The sequence below is a fragment of the Chanodichthys erythropterus genome, chromosome 6, assembly GCF_024489055.1.
Source record: "Chanodichthys erythropterus isolate Z2021 chromosome 6, ASM2448905v1, whole genome shotgun sequence".
Lineage (NCBI taxonomy): Eukaryota > Metazoa > Chordata > Actinopteri > Cypriniformes > Xenocyprididae > Chanodichthys > Chanodichthys erythropterus.
The window spans coordinates 3,691,063-3,711,671 of NC_090226.1; the positions used below are offsets into that span (position 1 = coordinate 3,691,063).

General features: G+C 36.9%; 2 protein-coding genes across 5 annotated transcripts; one reads left to right on the top strand and one right to left on the bottom strand.

Annotated features, from left to right (window-relative positions):
- The first annotated feature begins 12 nt into the window (after positions 1-12).
- On the top strand, positions 13-19,167 carry znf362a (zinc finger protein 362a). 4 transcript variants are annotated; one of them, XM_067387764.1, is made up of 10 exons: positions 488-820; positions 4,779-4,842; positions 5,750-5,996; positions 6,074-6,199; positions 7,834-8,179; positions 8,552-8,776; positions 8,932-9,010; positions 9,359-9,517; positions 9,643-9,775; positions 18,615-19,167. In XM_067387764.1, exons 1-9 carry the CDS (start codon positions 747-749, stop codon positions 9,757-9,759), a joined length of 1,437 nt encoding a protein of 478 aa, XP_067243865.1. In that variant the 5' UTR covers positions 488-746; the 3' UTR covers positions 9,760-9,775; positions 18,615-19,167. The 4 variants fall into 4 exon arrangements, with proteins under 4 accessions (XP_067243866.1, XP_067243867.1, XP_067243865.1 ...); XM_067387765.1 differs by lacking the exons at positions 488-820; positions 18,615-19,167 and adding an exon at positions 13-111 and having other exon boundaries at positions 9,643-12,584; XM_067387766.1 differs by lacking the exons at positions 488-820; positions 18,615-19,167 and adding an exon at positions 450-460 and having other exon boundaries at positions 9,643-12,584.
- On the bottom strand, positions 13,591-20,312 carry si:dkey-264d12.5 (coiled-coil domain-containing protein 30). Its single transcript, XM_067388822.1, has 13 exons — positions 20,087-20,312; positions 19,926-19,997; positions 19,710-19,825; positions 19,016-19,077; positions 18,622-18,856; positions 18,466-18,543; positions 18,270-18,392; positions 15,230-15,421; positions 15,023-15,135; positions 14,151-14,292; positions 13,947-14,083; positions 13,750-13,852; positions 13,591-13,650 (listed from the first exon to the last, which is right to left on the bottom strand). Exons 1-13 carry the CDS (start codon positions 20,217-20,219, stop codon positions 13,591-13,593), a joined length of 1,566 nt encoding a protein of 521 aa, XP_067244923.1. The 5' UTR covers positions 20,220-20,312.
- Positions 20,313-20,609: the final 297 nt, after the last annotated feature.

Sequence of the window (20,609 nt, forward strand, 5' to 3'; positions counted from 1 at the left end):
AGAAGTGAACGGCAGGCGACCCGGAAGGTCTGAACTCCCTCTGAAGGCAAAGCCGAAAGAACATCTGAACCTTTCATTAAATCTAATAAATCCAGCGTCGAGGGCTGTAAGGTATGTCTGTCGCTCTCTTTTCATCTTCACGAATGCATATAATTTTTTTGACATTTGCAGGATGCAGTGAAACGATGCTAGTTATCACAGTCATTCGAGTGAGCAAAAAAGTTCAAATAAAAGAAAAAAATCAAAAGCAGACGCGTGTTGCAACAATATTACCATCTGCACTCTTGTGCATAATTGCGTCATGATAGAAATGTTATATTTTCGCGGGAGGGATGCGCGTCTGTTTCCATCTGCGTGGTTTGTTCGCATCGCATGATTGTTGTAGGAAGTCTCTCGTTTTTTTTTCCTCCCGTTTTTTTTTTCTCTCCTCCAGCCGGGCTATTCAAACCTGCAGATCTAAGTAAACAATCATTCGCTCACTTAATGCAAATAATGCGGCGTTTTACGCGTCGCTCCTTTCATCTGAAATCACGCGCTTTATTTTTGTCGCTAAAAAAATTGGGATCTGCAGAATATGGCGCCCTGTCCTTATAAAAATAAGACAGGCTGCCATTTTTGTTTTCCTTTTGTCTGAAATTTTTAATAAAACTGTCTGAGAATGTGGGAGAGGCAGACACCGGGGACCTGCACTCTCAGAAGCCTCGAAATGCGTCCGTTCGCCTTATTGCGCGAGAGTTTTTAATTTGATGTTTGATCAAAGACGACGTGCTTTAATTGGGAATGATTTCAAGGATGCCGATAGAATAAAAGAAAAAGTTGAGTAAGTTTGATCTCAGTTTATATCGAGACTCAGAAACGGGTCATTCCTCGCTGAAATGTTTGTTTTGATATGTACATGTTGTTTAAAACGGTGCTGGGCGAATTTATATGCGTGTGAAATAGTTTTAAATGTCATAGGAGGCTTCACAGATTTCATATAAAAAAATAAAAAAAAAAAACTAGGGAGAAGTCTTTGTAGTTTCAGAGATTTAGACTAACTTATATATTTGTAATGCACCTCTATATGCACCACTTATATGGTACTTTCATGTTTTTGTGTGTTTGTTTGTTTCTTGAGGGACATTTACTATGGTAGTACCATAGAAATACTACCAGTGTACATGAATTTCAGTGGCACATTAGTTGATGAGATCTTCATAATAATTTGAGATACCCTGCAATGTTTATTTTTAGTGTGGATAAGCTATTTTGTAAATTTCAATGTGTTCATACTAGTATTTGGGTCATTGACGAATAAGGTTTTTAAACGTGTAAAAAAATATAATGGAGATATAATTAATTTTGAAGTTTTATTAAGTGTTAACAATGAGATTATGTGGTTTTTATAATAAATTAACACTGCTTTTGTCATTTTTTTACAAGATGGACAAAATTTGTCATAAAAAGTCATTTGGTTTAACCAAAATTTCGGTTTTACCGAATGACACTTTTGGTTATACCGAATGACAATATTTTCATAAAATGCTAACATATCAAATATTTTATATTTAGTACAAGTTTTTAAAATATTACAACATTTTCCATGTTTTATAGCGGTTGCACCGAATGACCTGATGTTTCGGGACATGCATATGAAAACATGAATTTTTCAAATAGTTAAGAGCGAGTTAGTTAATTTGCTTCCTGACCATGTGGTCCTTGGCAGGTGTCTGAATGATGCCACATCCTGTCACATGACTTGATCAAAAATGGTCCCTTTATATCGGTTACTCCGAATGACATCAATGAAATTCATTTTTCCGGATATTCTTTCTCATAACAAAGCAACGACTTCTACACATAATTTTAATAGCATTTTGCACTATGTTGATATATGATGCTATAAAATCATGCCAGAATAAAAAAAATATACATTCATTACATTTTAAGATATTTTAATCACTAATGAAATGGCTGTATTGGCCTTTGGACGGTTAAACCAAATGACCTTTTGACACTTTACAATCTTTAAAATGTTGCAAAATATAATTAAAACCTTTTGGATTCAATCTAGTTGTACTACCTTACATACTTTGGATGTCATATCTTTGTTTTCTATTATTATTAAGGGCTCTGGACAAAAAAAAAAAAAAAAAGACTCATCATGTCACTGACCCATTCATACAACTTTGCAAGTCTAAACAGTTCAGCACTGTACCTTGTTTTCACCTCAGTACTTTTTTATTAAATAGTAAATGATTCATTGAAGTGGTTGTATTGAACAAACAGGAACAATGACGCCGGATCCTTCCGCCCTTCTAATCTTTACCTGCTCGGTTGGGAGCGCTGGACCTTTAGAAACGTTTCCATACGGTGTGATTACTTTAGGCGTATCATTTTCATACATTATGTCTATGACACTGCGCTATGAATGTGTTGGCAGTGCTTATGGGTCTTGAGAGTGTTTGACTAAGGGGCCTTGCAGAGAAGTTCATTTACCGGAGCCAAAAATAATAAAAGCGATACGTCCAAATATATGAGCCCAGACCCTGCTGAATATTTCCTTAATGATGCTGAAAGGGTGTCTGTTTCACTTCCTGCTAAAACTGTGGGGTAGAGTTTTCACTTTTCCATATGAATCTGATGCTTTTACATGCAGTTGACATTTTTAGCTTCATATACTCAAATATTGCAATTTCCTTTTCTCTTTGTGACTTTCCAGTCAACATAGTTTTCAGATCGATTTAATAAAGTGCTTTCTGTTTATAAGCTTTCCGGTGTAAAAAATGATATGATCAATATGTCAAGGCAAGGTGTTAAGTAATTTCAGCTTCATTTTATAAGTTATATGAGTCCCAACTTTAGGTCAGTTTAATATAAATTTTAATATAATTTGAAATGACTTGACCAGCTATTTTGATTGCTTAAAAATATAAGGCAGCAACAGAACTTAAGTTTTAAAGTTGAAATAGGTGGAAATTTTCTTACAGTGTTGTGATAAGACCAACATAATTTGAAGCAGTTTGCACAGCACAGCAAAGCATGTTTACTCAATGTTTTTAAGCATTTGTATTTTGCCATAACAATGCAACAAGCAAAGTGCACTCAAAGTGTCTTGCATTAAGAAGTTGTTTGATTTTCCCAACGGGTGTCATGTTGGCATTTTTTAATAACCTTCTGTAGGTGTGTGAACAAACAGTGTGAGTTTGCTTGAAATACTTGTTCTGCGTTGTATCATATTCATACCACTGTGTCACGAATAACATGCCAATGCATTTAAAGTCACAGTCCTCAATTAATAAGTATTTGTGCAACAACAAAATCTTCTGAACAACGGCAGTGATTCTATGTCACTGTAATAAAGCTTTACTGTAGTGTTTGATCCGTTTGATTAAATCAGAATTATACCTTTTAAAGTGGAAATTAATCCTAACTGGTCATGTTGTGCATGAATGATCAGTGCATGCTTTTTAAAGAAAACTATTCTGTTAAATGGATAGTTCACCCAAAAATGAAAATTATCCCTTCATTTACTCAGCCTCAAGCCATCCTAGGTGTATATGATCAGAGATATGTTTAAAAATATTCTGGCTCTTCCAAGCTTTATCATGGTATTAGATTGAGATTTTGAAGCCCAAAAAATGCATCCATCCATCATAAAAATAATCCATACAGCTCCAATGGGTTAATAAAGGCCCTCTGAAGCGAAGCAATTGGTTTTTGTAAGAAAAATATCCATAGTTAGAAGATAGTCACATACACCTAGGATGGCTTGAGGGTGAGTAAATCATGGGATAAATTTCATTTTGGGTGAACTATCCCGTTAAAGGTACAATTTGTGATATTTTTTTCCGCTAGAGGTCGCTAGAAGCCTATTCAAAACAAAGGCGTAGTTTGATGACGTATTAACGTTACTGTAGTATGAAGTAGAGCAGGAGCGAGTGTTGCGGGAGCTGAACGAGGAGCTGGAGCGATTGATCAACACACGCCTCACGAGCAGCGGGACTTTTATTATGACACAGTCGCCGGCGCCGCTTCCGCTTTTCCGGTCATGAGTTTACGGGAGCTGTCCTTGTCGACAGAACCAGCGGCAGATGGTAAATAGTAATTATGTTCCATAAATAATTAACACAATGCACCATAAAACGTGCAAGAAGTAAATAAGGAACTGCTTGAAGCAAGCTAGTGGTTTGCTGGACGCTAGACTCTACTTCCGCATTTGTCCACGGCACTGTTGTCATGTGGTTTCTACGTCAGTAAAGGCGGTAACAAAGGTAACTGCGTCATTTACAGGCGACTGCACTGCCCCGTGTCACTGTTTAGAATGGGAATTTTCTCATGATTTACAGGTAGTTGAAAACATTAGAGATATTGTTAGTAATCAGCTGGACAAAATATATAACACTAGCCTAGTGGTTTTTGGATATTTTACTGCAAAAATTTTACAAATTGTACCTTTAAGCCTTAACATTTGTTTTTTTTTTCAATCTTTGAGCATTTTCTTGAATATAGTGTTTTATTCTTAAATATGGCACTTTTTGAAAATTAAATTGGTTGTGAATGTCATTTCTCAACATGTACTGCCATGAGCTGCTGTTTAATTTAAGTCACCTCCTTAGATTAGATCTGCATTTCTGATCGATAAATAATCCAAGGAGATCAGACCTAATCTATGCTTCTTTTTTCATTCATTCACACATGAGCCCAGAGCCTTTAGTGAGAATTTGGATGTTTTTACTTAACAGCGAATGATCTGAAAATAAAGCATCATTAATCAAGCATGACTGTGTGTGTTTCAGAATGGCAGAACCTAGATTTAATAATCCATACTTCTGGCCTCCTCCACCTTCTATTCCTGGTCAGGTAAGGAACACAAACATGCATCAATAGACAGACATAATTAATCATTGTCTCTTATCTAAAAAGAATCTTCATAGTAACACAATCAATAGTTTACTTTAGTTCTAGACAACCAGTCCTCAGAATCATTGCTGTTTAGTAACAGATAAGGGCGCAAACACTCGAAAGATTAGAGTTCTTCAAACAGTCAGATCTTTCTCTAGTCCATAAACACTCTTATCCCTGGAAAGTAAAGTAATATTCAGAAAAAAAATCTCATTTTTGTTCAGTATCATGTTTGATATACAAGAGCTTTTGTAATATAGTTTGATATACTGTATTATCATATAGTGTGATATAGTAGAATATGGAGCTCATAAAAGGAAAAATGTCTGAATTTTATTCAAAAGCCCAAACTGAGCAAAAATATGCAATTGCCGATATTTATATATCCAAAAAGAAAGAAAGATGAAATTCTGATAGCTTGATAGTCTTCATCACATTATAACAGATTACTTGTATAAATGCATATAAATATCATTTGTCACTCTGCAATGCTAAGTTTTTCTTGTGGGTGGAAACATGCAACACATTGATGATTAAGAACTGTACAAATATACATTCCTCAAAAGCCTGATGAATCATATTTGATATTCACATTTTAACATGAATTTTCTAAATGCATGGAAAATCAAGTAAACCTAAGGTGCTTCAGTCCAGCAATGTGCATCTTAAAATATTACTAGCAATATAAAAGTTATTTTTACGTTTACTTTGTAAGAATCAGTAAAAATTTCACAGAAATATTTTTAGAATTATACTATCAATCAAGGCATGAAGTCTTTAAAAAAAACCATGCTGGCTTTATAGGGTTAAACACAACTTCTGCTCATCATGTCAGAACCATCTGGTTGATCTTACTTTTTCCCAGTTGGATAACCTCGTGCTGATCAACAAGATCAAAGAGCAGCTCATGGCGGAGAAAATCAGACCTCCACACCTGCCGCCCACTTCTGTCCCTTCCCAGCAGCCCTTGCTGGTTCCACCCACATCCACAGAAGGCGGGCAGCACAATATATCAACGCCTAAGCTGCAGCAGATGCCAGGGCTCCATGTGCACAGCACCTCCCAGCCCGACATCGCCCTACACGCACGACCCGCCTCCAGCAGCGTCGCAGGTAAACCTTCTGCTGCATGAAACAAATCTGCTCACTGAGACACATGAATAATGCTAATTGTGCAATAACATGGGCAGGTCGTATTCTGGGTGACGTGAACTTGAATCTGGATGATAAGACTGCCATTAAAGCAAGAGGATTGTGGGAAGACTGGCATTTACGACAAATCATAGACCAGCCATCCAGAGTGAATCATCTGTCAGGTACGAGCATGTAAATTATTGTTATTGTTTAAAAGGGTGGTTGATTTATAATTTCACTTTTTTAACTTTAGTTAGTGTGTAATGTTGCAGTTTGAGCAGAAACAACATCTGCAAAGTTACGACGCTCAAAGTTCAATGCAAAGAGAGATATTTTCTTTTAAAGAATTTGCTGTTTAAGGACTACAACTAATGGCTGGTAGGGACTACAATGAGCTTCTTCCCGGGTTGGTGACATCACAAACCCCAAAATTTACATAAACCCCGCCCCCGAGAACACACAACAAAGGGTGTGAGGCCATGTTGCTTTAGAGAAGAGGAAGAGTTGTTGTAGTAGAGTGTTGTTGTCATGCCGTCATTTAACGCCGGACTGCTTCACAAATGAGGATCAATTCAACACTGGATTTGCACAAAAGATTAACATGATGACACATGCTAGTGGATGAGTTGAATCAACTCCACAGCAACTACATAAATTTATCCACTAACCATTCAGAAACGTCTAAAACTTGTAACTTCTTCCTGAGTCTCTCCATCAGTGTCGACTTCGGTTTGAACAATGTAAGGCTGAACACCGTTACTGACAATCCTCATTTTGGCTGCGTGAGATTCTCCAGCTTTGTTGATGTTGAGCAACCAAATCGTGAGCTGTTAAAGCTCCGCCCTCTTCTGGAAAGGGGGCGGGGAGCAGCAGCTAATTTGCATTTAAAGGGACACACACAAAAACTGTGTGTTTTTGCTCACACCCAAATAGGGGCAAATTTGACACGCTATAATAAATGATCTGTGGAGGATTTTGAGCTGAAACTTCACAGACACATTTTGGAGACTCCAGAGACTTATGTTACATCTTGTAAAAGGGGCATTATAGGTCTCCTTTAATGCAATTATTTTTTTCCACGGTATACTTAGAGGACCTATTATGCCTTTTTACAAGTTCATCTTTCTTTAGTGTGTAATGGTGCTGTCACAATATTCCTCATTTAAATAATTCCCGCCCAAGGCATATGCAAAATAAAGGGGCGGAGCCTGGTTTATCCCAAATGGCACCCTAAACCCTCACGGCCTTCCTCTGAGTCTGCACTTTCATGAAGTAATGTCATGGGTAAAGTCCTCTGCGTAGCTTGTACACATGCGGGCTCAGCTGAAGTGCGCATCGAGGGCGCATAGCGGCCGCAAAGGGGGGCGCTCGCAAGCAACCTTCTGAAACCTAAAATGATTAAAGGGACACCATATGGTCTTGTGGACTTAACAGACATGTGTACGCGGCAGCCATTGTAAGTCCACAAGACCGAAAGTGCATAGAAGTGTGCCATTTGGGATTCAGCCATAGTGTGTTGAAACTTGCGGTTATGTTAAGGGGCGAGACATTTCTCAAACATGCTTGAAGCGGTTGACCAATCACAACACACTGGTCCAGCTGACCAGTCAGAGCACATTGTGCTTTTCAGAAGGCGGGGCTTCATAGAAACAGGAACTAAACAGAGCGTTACTGACAGAATGGGAAGAGAGGAGCTGCAACAATGTCATATATGTGAAAAATAATGAATAAAACCTGTTCTAGTAGAGCCTAAAAACAACATCAAGACTTTGTTAAAGGGCATAATATAGCCTCTCTAATTGAGGTGTGTTTTCAGGACTGTCACTGGCGTCTTCTCGAACTGCCAACCACAACACGTCAGAGAGCGTGACACCGACCACCCCAACCACTCCAACCACCAGCAGTCAGACGCGTCAGGGCGGCGCTCCTTCCCCAAACCTCATCTCAGGACTGGCTTGCGGGCCGGGGATGGAGGCTTTCAAAAACAGCGGAGGACTAGCAGGACTGCTGGGTCCACCTCCCAAGAGCATAGGACGAGGTCGCAAAAAGATCAAAGCTGAAAACCCTTCTGGGCCGCTCTTAGTCGTTCCTTACCCAATCCTGGCCTCTGGAGCCGACCAATCACCTGTCAGCATCACTGCCAAAGAGGGCAAAACATACAGGTATAAATTGCATTTCATAATGATTTATGTTTAAAGGAACACTTCTCCCCAAAATTAAAATATTCTCCTCTAGTATTGCTCTCATATTTCATGACATTTATTACATGCATTTTATTTGCGTACAAATATGGTGTGTTAAGACAATATAGCATGGTCTACGCATCTTGATCTCTTGGTCCAAATCCAAATTGAATTATCTTTTCACTGTTATATTTGGCTTCAAACTGCAGTATATGTCATCTATATAGGTTTGCATCCACAAATTTCTTTTATACCATATACAAACAGTACTAACCACATAATAAACCATACTCCCGACTCCCAACCCCCATTTTCAAAATAAAAACAATAAAGATTTTTTACATTTTGCAGATGTAAAGTGTGTCCGCTGACGTTCTTCTCCAAGTCGGACATGCAGATACACTCCAAGTCTCACACGGAAGCAAAGCCACACAAGTGCCCTCACTGCACCAAGTCCTTCGCCAACGCGTCCTACCTGTCGCAGCACCTGCGCATTCACCTGGGTGTGAAGCCGTATCACTGCTCCTACTGCGAGAAATCCTTCCGCCAGCTCTCCCACTTACAGCAGCACACCAGGTACTTCTTCAGCCTCAGTTATATTTGATTTTTAAGAGCTCGTGTCGACAAACGTGCCGTGTACGAACACAAATGGCGATGACATGGTATTACCAGAATGAACTAGGATATTTTGAGATTGTAAGACATTTAATCTTGCTTTTTGCATTCAACAGAATCCACACAGGTGATCGGCCGTATAAATGTCTCCATCCAGGCTGTGAAAAGGCCTTCACGCAGCTCTCCAATCTGCAAGTAAGACCCAAATATCTCTTCTTTTGTAATCGTTCACATACTTCTTTCCCCGCCATAGACGGAATTTTCCGGCTTTCTGTGTTTTCACTGTTATACGGTAGGGGGTGCTATTTCTCATCTTCTGAAAGAGTACAGAAGCTCCGAATCAAAACACAGGCAAAAAAGGAGCAGAATCAAGTGATAAAAGCATTGCTTTTGCACATTGTAGTCTTTAGTTTTTGTTCAAAATCGTGCTTTTTTTTTATTGAAACTTAGCTTTACTTGCATTTAAGTGTTGATAAAAAAAGAAAGCATCTGCTGTCATCTGTCTGTCTGTGTGTATAATGAGATCTTTGTGTGTTTTTGCAGTCTCACCAGAGATCACATAATAAAGACAAGCCTTACAAGTGCTCCAACTGTTACCGCGCTTACTCAGACTCCGCCTCCCTCCAAATCCACATGTCGGCTCACGCAATCAAAAACGCCAAGGCGTATTGCTGCAGCATGTGCGGTCGAGCCTACACCTCTGTAAGTACTAGAGCTTTCATCGTCTTATCGCCCTGTGGAATATACCACTTTAGTGAACATATTCATGCAGTTTCTTAGCAGTATATGCAATATCTTTAATCTTGTCATATAATGTCACTTCCCAGGAGACCTACCTAATGAAGCACATGTCTAAGCACACGGTGGTAGAACATCTAGTGAGTCAACACTCGCCGCAAAGGACCGAATCCCCCAACGTTCCCGTTCGCATTTCCCTCATCTGAGATCCCCGGTCCTGCGGTCAGTCTTTCCCAACCTTGGCATAAGCAAGCGAAATCGCCTGTTCTTGGTGGTTTGACATTACTATTTTTTTTTGTGTGTGTGTGTGTTTGTTTGTTTGTTTTACTTTTTGAGAACATTCCAAAAGGTATTAGACTGTGTGGATAGAGGCTCAAAACACAGCAGCGATTTGGGAAGGTTCTGTTACACGCGTTCCTCTTCTGGAACTCATTGTTGAGTTGAGAGGGAACAGTCGGGAAATCCAAAGATGGTTTCACAGCACTTTCAGGCCACACAGGTTTGGCTTTAAACGTTTCTGGTCTGTTATGACAATAAAGGCATTGCTCTTGGCAGCTAAACGTTTGGGACTGTAGGTATTATGCATTATAAAATCAGAAGACATACGTTGTATGTTTTAAGCTTGGACCAAGTCCAGTACCTCCTCTCATATTTTTCTATAGTGTCTGGGAAAAATCCCCTTCTTTTGGGCAACTCAAAGTTGGTTTAGAGACCAATGGTCTTGTGTTTTGATAATGTCAATCGTAAAATGTTTTCATTTCCTTGCTTGTAGGGAAATTGTACAAAAAATAGCTTTAGCATTAAAGTAAACTTCTCAAGAGGACTGTTACAAATCTGCAGAGGACTTTATAGACAAATCTTAGTGCTTTACCAATTTGTTTAGTGGTCTGGTGCCAAAAAATGGAATATGAAAATGGCAGAAAATTCGGATGCTTCAGAATGAATACGTACAGCATTTGAATTTACACTTTATAAAAGTGTAAACCTGCGACATCTCAAACCCCGCGTTATGTTACGCATTTGTCAGCATGCATTTGACGTTGTAAATCGGTGAAAACTGCCAAGAAATGTCCGCAATCTTATATTTTGAATAAATAAAATGAAAGTTAAGATTTTTTGCATTAAAGCCATTATTTTCGTCCTCCCCCTTATTATTTAAATTGTGGAGTGCATTTGTAAGTATTGTAGAATTTGTTAGTATCTGTTGTAACACTTCACAAAAAGGTCTCATTTGTTAACAACTATTAACTAACATGAACTAACAGTGAGCAATGCATTACTTACAACATTCATTGATCTTTGTTAGGGGTCGACCATTATGTGTTTTTCAGGGCCAATGCCGATTATTACAGATCAAGTAGCGCGATAACCGATATTTTGAACCGATATATATATGTCTGGTGTAAAAATGAAAATGAATGTCAAATTTAAGAATAACAATGACGCTGTGTGAGTGCAAAACTTTCAGTGCCTTCAGCCCTCTGCGTTGATTGGCCGGACTTGTGACTCCCAACAAATCAGATGGGCGGTGGGCGGAGCTTGCTCTAGGCCACAGAGTGGTGAGTTCCGACAGAGGTGGCTGCATCAGAGCCAAATAGTTCATTTAAAAATTAATTATTTTATCTGAAAATTGGTTTTGAAAATGAACGACAACCATAAAAATGCTTAATATCGGCGCCGATAATCGGTCAACCTCTAATCTTTATTATACTACTGGCTGGGCTGTTGAATGCTTGAATCTGATTGGTTGACGAACGTTCTAAGGTGTGCAATTATTTTCACAGCTAAAGTAGTTCCAGGCAGGTCTTGACCGCATTACAGTTCCATATCACTTCGCCAAATGATTTCAGTTATTTCAAAAGTCCTTACAGCCTACAACCGCAATATATATATATATATATATATAAGCACAAACTTTTATTTTAGATGTGATTAATCAATTTGACAGCACTAAAATATAATAAATAAGATAAAAACAACAAATTATTCCCATGTTTTTTGCCACAAAATTACGTTTTATTATGTAAAGAAAGCACATGCTGTCTTTTTCTGCTCCCATGCAATCAAATTCACACACTTTATGTTAGTTAATAAAAATACAGTTGTTCATTGTTTATGTTAGTTCATGGCCCATTAACAAATACAACTTTTGCTAACATTAGCTCAGAATAATAAATGTTGTAGAAGTATTGTTCATTGTTAGTTAGTGTAGTTAACTAATGTTAACAAATGAAACCTTATTGTAAAGTGTTACAGTTATATTAAGCTTTTATTTTAATATTAAATATTAATATTAATTTGGAATAAAAAAATGAGGTCCTGTCCAGACAGTATTTATTACTGTATTACAGAAATGAGATTTATTTTATTTTCATTTATTTTTTCTTTTGGTTTGGGGGAATTTTTTGGGAAAATGCTCTTAATTGTCATAATGCAAACAACGGTCCTACAAACAGGCTTCATTTTCAGTTATTCAAAATACAATTTAGTATTTTTCATTTGATTTTCGGGGTGAAATGTAACGATTCAGCCATATGCCGTTCTAAATTTCACACAGGACAGAACAATATTGGGGGGAAAGAGCTGGATTATAATGTGGAGTTGCCCATGAGATTTGTGTAGCTGCATCGATGTCTAGAATACCTCCTTGGCTTATTATACATGTTTATACTTATTATCATGTTTAAATATTAACAACTAACATGTTAATTTTACACATTTTAAGCCTTAACCATTTTATCACTAGTTGTTTACCATCACATTTTATATATTTTATACCATATTGGTGTTTACTTGTGTACTCCGTACTTTTATGTAATTTTATTTCCTAGCATGAACATGCTGTAAATAAACTATACAGTACTTAAGTGTTAACCAGTTTATATAAAATGACTACATGTCTAGTTATTATAAAATATACCTTTTTAATTGTCTTGAAATGTGGTACTCTATAAGATTTGCCTTGGCTGCTACATGCAAAGTCAAGACACGGAGAGGGAACGGACTTTGTAAAAGTAAGCAAATAAATATATGAGAAAATTCTGTGTCGGTGTGTGCGTTTATGCATGCTAGGTTATCACAAATACTTATGATTATGAAGCGAATGCATTGATGTTGGTGAGACTTGAAATAGTTTTTCTGATGAAAACAAGCCGACAGGATATCAGTGTTAAACTGATCTTCATGTCACTGTCTGTATTATGACAAATAAGCAAAGCTTCTGTCCAATTAGAGCAGTCCACACTTCCTGTTTGTGAAATGCTGCTGATATACTCTCAGGTAAGCCAATAACTGGTATTCCCCAACCTTTGTTAAAAAGTGACTAATAATATCATAATAATGCTTAGTGATTTCTAGTATGTAGATAATCTAGAGTTACACATTTGTGACCCTGGAACACACAACCAGTCATAAGGGTCAATTTTTTGAAATTGAGATTAATACGTCATCTGAAAACTGAATAATAAGCTTTCCATTGATGTATGGTTTGTTAGGACAATATTTGGTCGAGATACAACTATTTGAAAATCTGGAATCTGAGGATGCAAAAAAATCAAAATATTGAGAAAATCAGCTTTAAAGTTGTCCAAATGAAGTCCTTAGCAATGCATATCCACTCACAAAAATACATTTTTGATATATTCACAGTAGGAAATTTATAACATGATCTTTACTTAATATCCTAATGATTTTAAAGAAAAATCGATAATTTTGACCCATACAATGTATTGTTGGCTATCAATACAAATGTACCTGTGCAACTTATGACTGGATTTGTGGTCCAGAGTCACATTTGTGTTCTGGTGTTGGTGAAAGGGAACTTAGTCAAATGTCAACCTAGTCACATATGAGCAAAAACAATCAGATTTGGACCACATTTACCTGCAGTCTGAGCATGTCAATGTTTTCACATGAGGAAAAGGCAAGGTTTTTTGAGATAATGAAGAAATAAAAGTTGTTGAGATCTTTATTTTAGAAATATTTATGTTTACAAAAATAATTTAAACAATTTACACTGTGAAGAAAAATGAAGTTGTTTATGTAGGAAGAGTGGTTTGGTCCTCGCCCTCTATGACCCGACTCTCAGCAGTGACGTCCTGCAGTAACATATGAACACTGATCATACACAACCTAAACCATTGATTGTTACTTTGTAAACCTGTAAAATGGATTTAAATGAATGTACTTGTACTTACATCACAACTCGTCTCGGCCAGTATCGTCAGGCATTCGATGTGCTCGGACATTTGTGCTGTTGCCTGTTGTAGCTGACCGTTTTCTTCTTCAAGGAAATTTATCCTGAGGAAGTAAAACAAGAAATGCAGTATGGATGGATGCATTGGAAAAATCCTTTCTATGAACAGTAGTCATGTACATATTCAACTAAAAGTACCTAATTTGCATAGAGGAAACTGTATCCAAAGCATTTTTCTGTGCCTCTTCAAAGTCGTGCAGCTGTAAAAGAAGATCTCTGTTCTTCTGAAGCAGACTCTCATTTTCTGATGTGACCATTGTCATCATGCGTGACGTCTGATGAGGAGCAAAGATCATCGTTTAAAAGTCACACACAATTTTTGAATATTTGAATATATGTTACCTTCTCCTCCTGTTTCCTGAGAATAAAAATCTCTTTCTCCAGCTCTTTTATTTTTTCATCACGCCACCCCGTCTCTCTCAGGTAAACCCCTCTGGCCCGGCTCAGCTTGTTTTTGTAGTGGATTCGCTTGTCGTTGTATTTACTGGAAATATAAAGCAGATAAATAAATAAATTGCACACTTTAAATCACTCGTTAAGGATGAGGCTCTCTGCAGTGTTGTTTTAGTGTCACTGAGATGCTAACTAAAAACTGCTTTTATTAAGATATTAAATGTTTTAATTTTAGTTACATTTTAGTATTTTTGCTGTGTTTCTTGACATTATTATTATTTTTTGTTTTTTAAAAAATATATTTATATATATTTTTAGTTATTCTAGTACATCACATTAAACTAAACGAAAATGAGAAATGTTTCATTGGCAACTAGCTAAAACAAAATAAGTTTAAGGATTTTTAAAATTTTATTTCAGTTAACATTTATTTTTTCAAATAACACTTTTTTATGGTTTTCATTTGACTTGGTCACCATGAAATCAAAATGGACCATTCTTGTTTTTTTTTTTTATGGAATATTGCAGTATTTATTATATTTGATTTATCTGAGCCAATTATTATTTATTTTTTTAATTATTGTGCCCTTATATTAGTTAATCAAAATAACCTTTTTACATTTCAACTTTTTACATCTCTTTTTACAGGGCGGGGCAACCTGTCAGTCATATGAGATCCACCAATAGCACCCTAATCAATTCCTCATTAACAAAATCAAGTCCCGCCCTACATTTTTCTTGTTTGAGAAGCTGTTTCACTTAGATATACATCACAATAGAGAAGACTATCGCAACTTCCGTTTCATGTCGACTCTCTGTACCTCTTCTCAGCGTCCACGCTAACTAGAGCTAGCTGAAGTTCGGTCCTCAGAGCGTCCGTCTCCTGTTGACTGCTGGTTAGTCTGTTCCTCAAGTCGTTAATGTCTTGTTGGAGCTGCTCTTACAGCAAACAAAAGATTCAGAGTTAGTATGCGAGTTAAAATTGGTTTATAAAACTAAACCAATCAATGTCAGATCTGCATCAGTACCCTGAGGTTTTCCTGCTCCACGTCACTGATGCTGTTCTGAAGCTGCGTGTTGTTTCTCCGCTGGGACAGCAGCTCTTGTTCGGTGGTGCTGAGGATGTTCTGGATGCCCTGGAGCTCCTTAAGCAGACTCTTCTGCTCCTCTGCGTCCTGCTGAAGCTGGACCTCCTGTGACTGGTGTAAAAGTGCGAAGACCTGAAGTGTGTGTTCAATGTCATAGCAGGGGTCCCCAAACTTTTTTATCAACGGACCCCATAAAATATTTACTCAAAGTACCTAATGAGAGTTTAAGTTCATATTTAAATAATTTAGCAACATATTTAGGGTTCTCTGATGTTTTATTTGGATTGCTTTTATTTTAAAGGTGCCGTAGAACGTCTTTTCAAAAGATGTAATATAAGTCTAAGGTGTCCCCTGAATGTGTCTGTGAAGTTTCGGCTCAAAATACCCCATAGATTTTTTTTTATTAATTTTTTTAACTGCCTATTTTGCGGCATCATTAAATATGCGCCGATTCAGGTTGCGGCCCCTTTAATTCTCGTGCTCCCCGCCCCCGGAGCTCCCGCTTGCCTTGAACAGCATAAACACAGTTCACACAGCTAATATAACCCTCAAAATGGATCTTTACAAAGTGTTCGTCATGCAACATGTCTAATCGCGTAAGTATAGTATTTATTTGGATGTTTACATTTGATTCTGAATGAGTTTGATGGTGCTCCGTGGCTAAAGCTAACATTACACACTGTTGGAGAGATTTATAAAGAATGAAGTTGTGTTTATGAATTATACAGACTGCAAAAGTTTTAAAAATGAAAATAGCGACAGCTCTCGTCTCCGTGAATACAGTAATAAACGACGGTAACTTTAACCACATTTAACAGTACATTAGCAACATGCTAACGAAACATTTAGAAAGACAATTCACAAATATCACAAAAAATATCATGTTATCATGGATCATGTCAGTTATTATTGCTCCATTTGCCATTTTTCGCTATTGTCCTTGCTTACCTAGTCTGATGATTCAGCTGTGCAGAATTCGACTGTTACGTAACAGTCGGTGTTATGTTGAGATTCGCCTGTTCTTTTAAACAAATGAGATTTATATAATAAGGAGGAAACAATGGAGTTTGAGACTCACTGTATGTCATTTCCATGTACAATTTCTCTTGTTATTCAACTATGCCAAGGTAAATTCAATTTTTAATTCTAGGGCACCTTTAAAGTTATTTAAAGGATTAGTTCACTTTTAAATAATTTTTTCCTGATAATTTACTCACCCCCATGTCATCCAAGATGTCCATGTTTTTTCTTTTTTTCAGTCGAAAAGAAATTAAAGTTTTTGATGAAAACATTCCAGGATTTTTCTTCTTATAGTGGACTTCAATGGGGACCAAACAGTTGAAGGTCATAATTAGTTTCAGTGCAGCTTCAAATTGTTCAACACGATCCCAGACGAGAAATAAGGGAATAACGTTTAGTGTCAACACTACTGGAATTATAATTGAGGTGAAGAAGAAGAAGGTGAAGAAGAAGAGAGCTAGTTCAAGATGAGCATTTCTGGTTAAAACTTAATTTTCAATTTTTTTCAGAAAATGAGTGATGGTTTCACTAGATAAGACCCTTATTCCTTGTCTGGGATCGTGTTGAACAATTTGAAGCTGCACTGAATCTAATTATGACCTTCAACTGTTTGGTGCCCATTGAAGTCTACTATAAGGAGAAAAATCCTGGAATGTTTTCATCAAAAACTTTAATTTCTTTTCGACTGAAGAAAGAAAGACATGAACATCTTGGATGACATGGGGGTGAGTAAATTATCAGGAAAATTTTATTTAAAAGTGAACTAATCCTTTAATATGTATGTATTAGGGATCTACAAACGTCTCATATTGCTGATTCTGAAACCAACTAAGACCTCTTTCAGGGTCTTTATTATTAACAAATTACTAGTTTTAACTCTAATTATAAAAATGAAGACATAACTATATTACTATTGTAAATTACAGTTGTACTGTAAATTTTTTTTTTTTTTTAAAGAATAACTTTATTTTATACTACGTTACCATCATTTATAGCTTAAATTCTTCACTTTTAAACATTCAAACCCTCAAGCTTTTAACATTTCAAATCCTCAAACTTTTATTTTGGCGGAGTGAAATGCTGTAAACTTTCTCAGAAATGATGCAAATGTGTAAAAGTGAACCAAGCACACATTGCACACTTATATAATTAAATAACAGCCTTTGATTTAAATATAATAGCACTCAGCTATATCGCAATTTCTAATTTGTTTTGATCAATTGTGCAGCCCGCTTTATTCATTTTAATTCACATTCAATTTAATCATTAGTTTTTTTTTTTAACTCACAAATTCCCTGTCATTCCCTTACGAACCCCCATTAGGGAACCCTGGGTCAGAAAATAGAGTGCAACAGTCAGGTTCTGTAAGTAAAAACTCTATTCATTTACTCCATAGGAAATGGATTTTTAATGATAACTTATAAGCCTTTAAAGACAGCCTTACTGTGAGTTATGGGGAGGTTAACTGCACTATTTGCTTCTGTTGAAGTCGTTAGCCCACATTATTTCAATGTAGTTTTAATATAATCGTGTTCAAAAACTACATTACCCATGATGCTGTACAGAAAACTCCACCAATCAGAGAGTTGAAAGAAGCAAAATGTCTCCCTACGCTCTGAAAATACTTTATTTATTATAATATATATGCATATTTTGCTATAAACTTAAAATATATAGCATTTCATACATATAATCAATATTTTTAACCGACAAGTTTTGTATTTCTTCATCGTTTTCTATTGTTTTAAGTACACAGTCTTGTACCTTTGTATGATTTTCAAATACTTTCAAATACAAAATATTATAAATCACCTCAAAGCTGGTTGGCTTGGTTCATGGCTAAACACTTGAAGACTTTTTTGAAATCCCTATGGGGAAAATTAATAGAAAAAATACTTCCGGAACCAAAGCTGCTGAAAAAGAAGGTGGGCATTAATGCACTCTATAGATGTTCCTTTACCTGGACCAAAGCTCTGGCCTGATCAATTTCCATCTGCGTGGTCTTTGTCAGCTGCTTGGTCTTCTGCTGCTCCTCCTGGAGGTCAAACTTCAGCCGGCGAACTTCATCGTCCAGAGATGACAACTAAAAAAGTCAGTGATTTAGTCCCTTAGCATTACTAGTGACCAAATCAAAGTTAAATCGCTCTGGTTGGTACCTGCTTCAGGTGTTTATCACACTGTCTTTCCACATCCTGCACCTCCAGCTCTCGTACCTTAGATACTAAATCTCTGATCTGTGAATGCACAAGACTCATGCATGAATGCATTAGCTATATTAAACTTGTGTATTTGTTTGCCTTCTCAGTCCTCACCTCCACCTGAAGGCTGCCGACGGAGGTCCTGTAATCGTCCGCCTGCTTCTCACAGAGGTTCTGGAAGTCTCGCACTAGCTGCTCTGCGTCCGTCCTCTTCCTCTTCTGCTCTTCACATTCGTCCACTGCCCTCCTCCGCAGGTCCGCCTCCATCTCAAACTCCATCCGCAGCTTCAGTGTGACCTGTGTCAGATCTTGCAGCATGATCAGCCTCTCCTGCATCTCGTCGAGACACCTGTAAATACATGAGACCTGAGCTTTCCAGAGGTTTGTCAATGATTTGATTGATGCCCAGGTGCACAACAACTGTCTTTATTCACATAAATTATATATATAAATAAGGTCCATTAGCATGAGTATGTTTATCGATTATATAGTCAAACTGAGGCCAAACCGTTTATGAATATCCACTTCCTGCAGCTTTTTGCCTTTGGATGTGCTGTCAGGAGCTTCTTCCTGTTAAAGTAAAACAAGATGAATGGTGCTTTGGTCATTTTTGTGGCATAATTTACTCAAGATGAATTTAAGTGTGCAAATGTTTTATAGTTTTATATATATTTATACACTACCATTCAACATTTTAGAATATGTAAAAAATGTTTATGTTTTTGAAGAAAAAAAAAAGTATCTTCTCACCATCATTTATTTGATCGAAAATACAGTAAAAACAGTAAATTGGTCATATTATTGCAATTAAAAAGAACTTTTTTCTATTTTAATATCATGTAAAATGTAATGTATTCCTGTGATCAAAGATGAATTTTCAGCATCATTACTCCAGTCTTCAGTGTCACATGATCCTTCAGAAATCATTCTAATATGCTGCTCAAAAAATTTCTGATTTCTTTATTATTATCAATGTTGAAAACAGTTGTGCTGTTTAATATTTTTGTGGGAAGTATGATACATTTTTTGTAAGAACAGTGTTTATTTGAAATCAAAATCTTTTGCGACATTATAAATGTTTTTACTGTCACTTTTGATCAGTTTAATGCATCCTTTCTAAATAAAAGTTTCTTTCAATGTGTGTGTGTATGTTTCCGGAATAATTATTTATTCACGTATCTTTAAATAGATGATTATCTTACCATTTCAAGCAAACTCGCACGCTCTTCCTGTAGTCTTTTCACAGCCAGCCTAAGGTGACACAATTCTTCTTCCTGTTTCTCATTTATCTCTTTTGTTTTTCGCAGTTCAGCAACTTCTAAAAAGAAAGCAAGCGCTCTGACTAAAAGAATTCAGACTAAAGGTGAATTCAGCTGAGAGGTCAATACTACTAAAGAGAAATGGGGACTTAATTATACCACAGCGTTTCAGTTTCTCCACTTCGTGTCGAAGGTGCTCAACTTCCATTTGAGCTTCTTGCAGCTCTGGTTCTAAAACAAAAGCACGATTTTGATGTCAGTATGTTCATGAGTGTCTCCCACTTTATCATCCCTAGTGTGAGATCAGTGAATTGATTTACCATAAGCCTTCTGCGTCAAGTGAGCAGACTCCAGCTCATCTGTGAGTCTGCGGATCTCCTTGTGGGCCATGGCGAGTCGAGCAGAGGCCTCATCAACATCTCGCTCCAGTTCTTGCAACGTCCGTCCCTTCATCTTGTCGTCCCCACTGCACTGCAGGTCAACCGCCTGCTACAAACACAAACACTCATTTAAGACATTTGACAGTGGGTATTTTGTGTATTTCATTAACCACTGCATGCTTTATAGGCGCTGAGCACGACAGGAACTTCTTCAAGAAATCCTCAACTTGCATGCTTGGAAAAAAAACATTCACAAGAAAAGGAATCAAAGGTTAGTAAAAGTGGTCATTGCGTCAATAAAAAAATTGTATACTGTAAAGGTTAGTAAGTGTAAAGTAAGTAAAAGTGTAAAGTTAGTAAATTGTATTGGTATTAAAAGTGTAAGTAGAAGAAACCAAAGGTTAATAAAAGTGGTCTGTGTGTAAATGAAAGGCTTTGTTCACCCAAAAATGAAATTTTTGCA

Coding starts and splice junctions, on each gene's coding strand:
- znf362a (XM_067387764.1), top strand. CDS start 747: ATGTTTGATCAAAGACGACGTGCTTTAATTGGGAATGATTTCAAGGAT. Junction 6,200..7,833: donor CAGAGTGAATCATCTGTCAG/GTACGAGCATGT, acceptor GTGTGTTTTCAG/GACTGTCACTGGCGTCTTCT. Junction 9,518..9,642: donor GCGGTCGAGCCTACACCTCT/GTAAGTACTAGA, acceptor GTCACTTCCCAG/GAGACCTACCTAATGAAGCA.
- si:dkey-264d12.5 (XM_067388822.1), bottom strand. CDS start 20,219: ATGAAGGGACGGACGTTGCAAGAACTGGAGCGAGATGTTGATGAGGCC. Junction 19,078..19,709: donor GTGCGAGTTTGCTTGAAATG/GTAAGATAATCA, acceptor TTACTTTAACAG/GAAGAAGCTCCTGACAGCAC. Junction 18,857..19,015: donor GAAGTGGATATTCATAAACG/GTTTGGCCTCAG, acceptor ATGTATTTACAG/GTGTCTCGACGAGATGCAGG.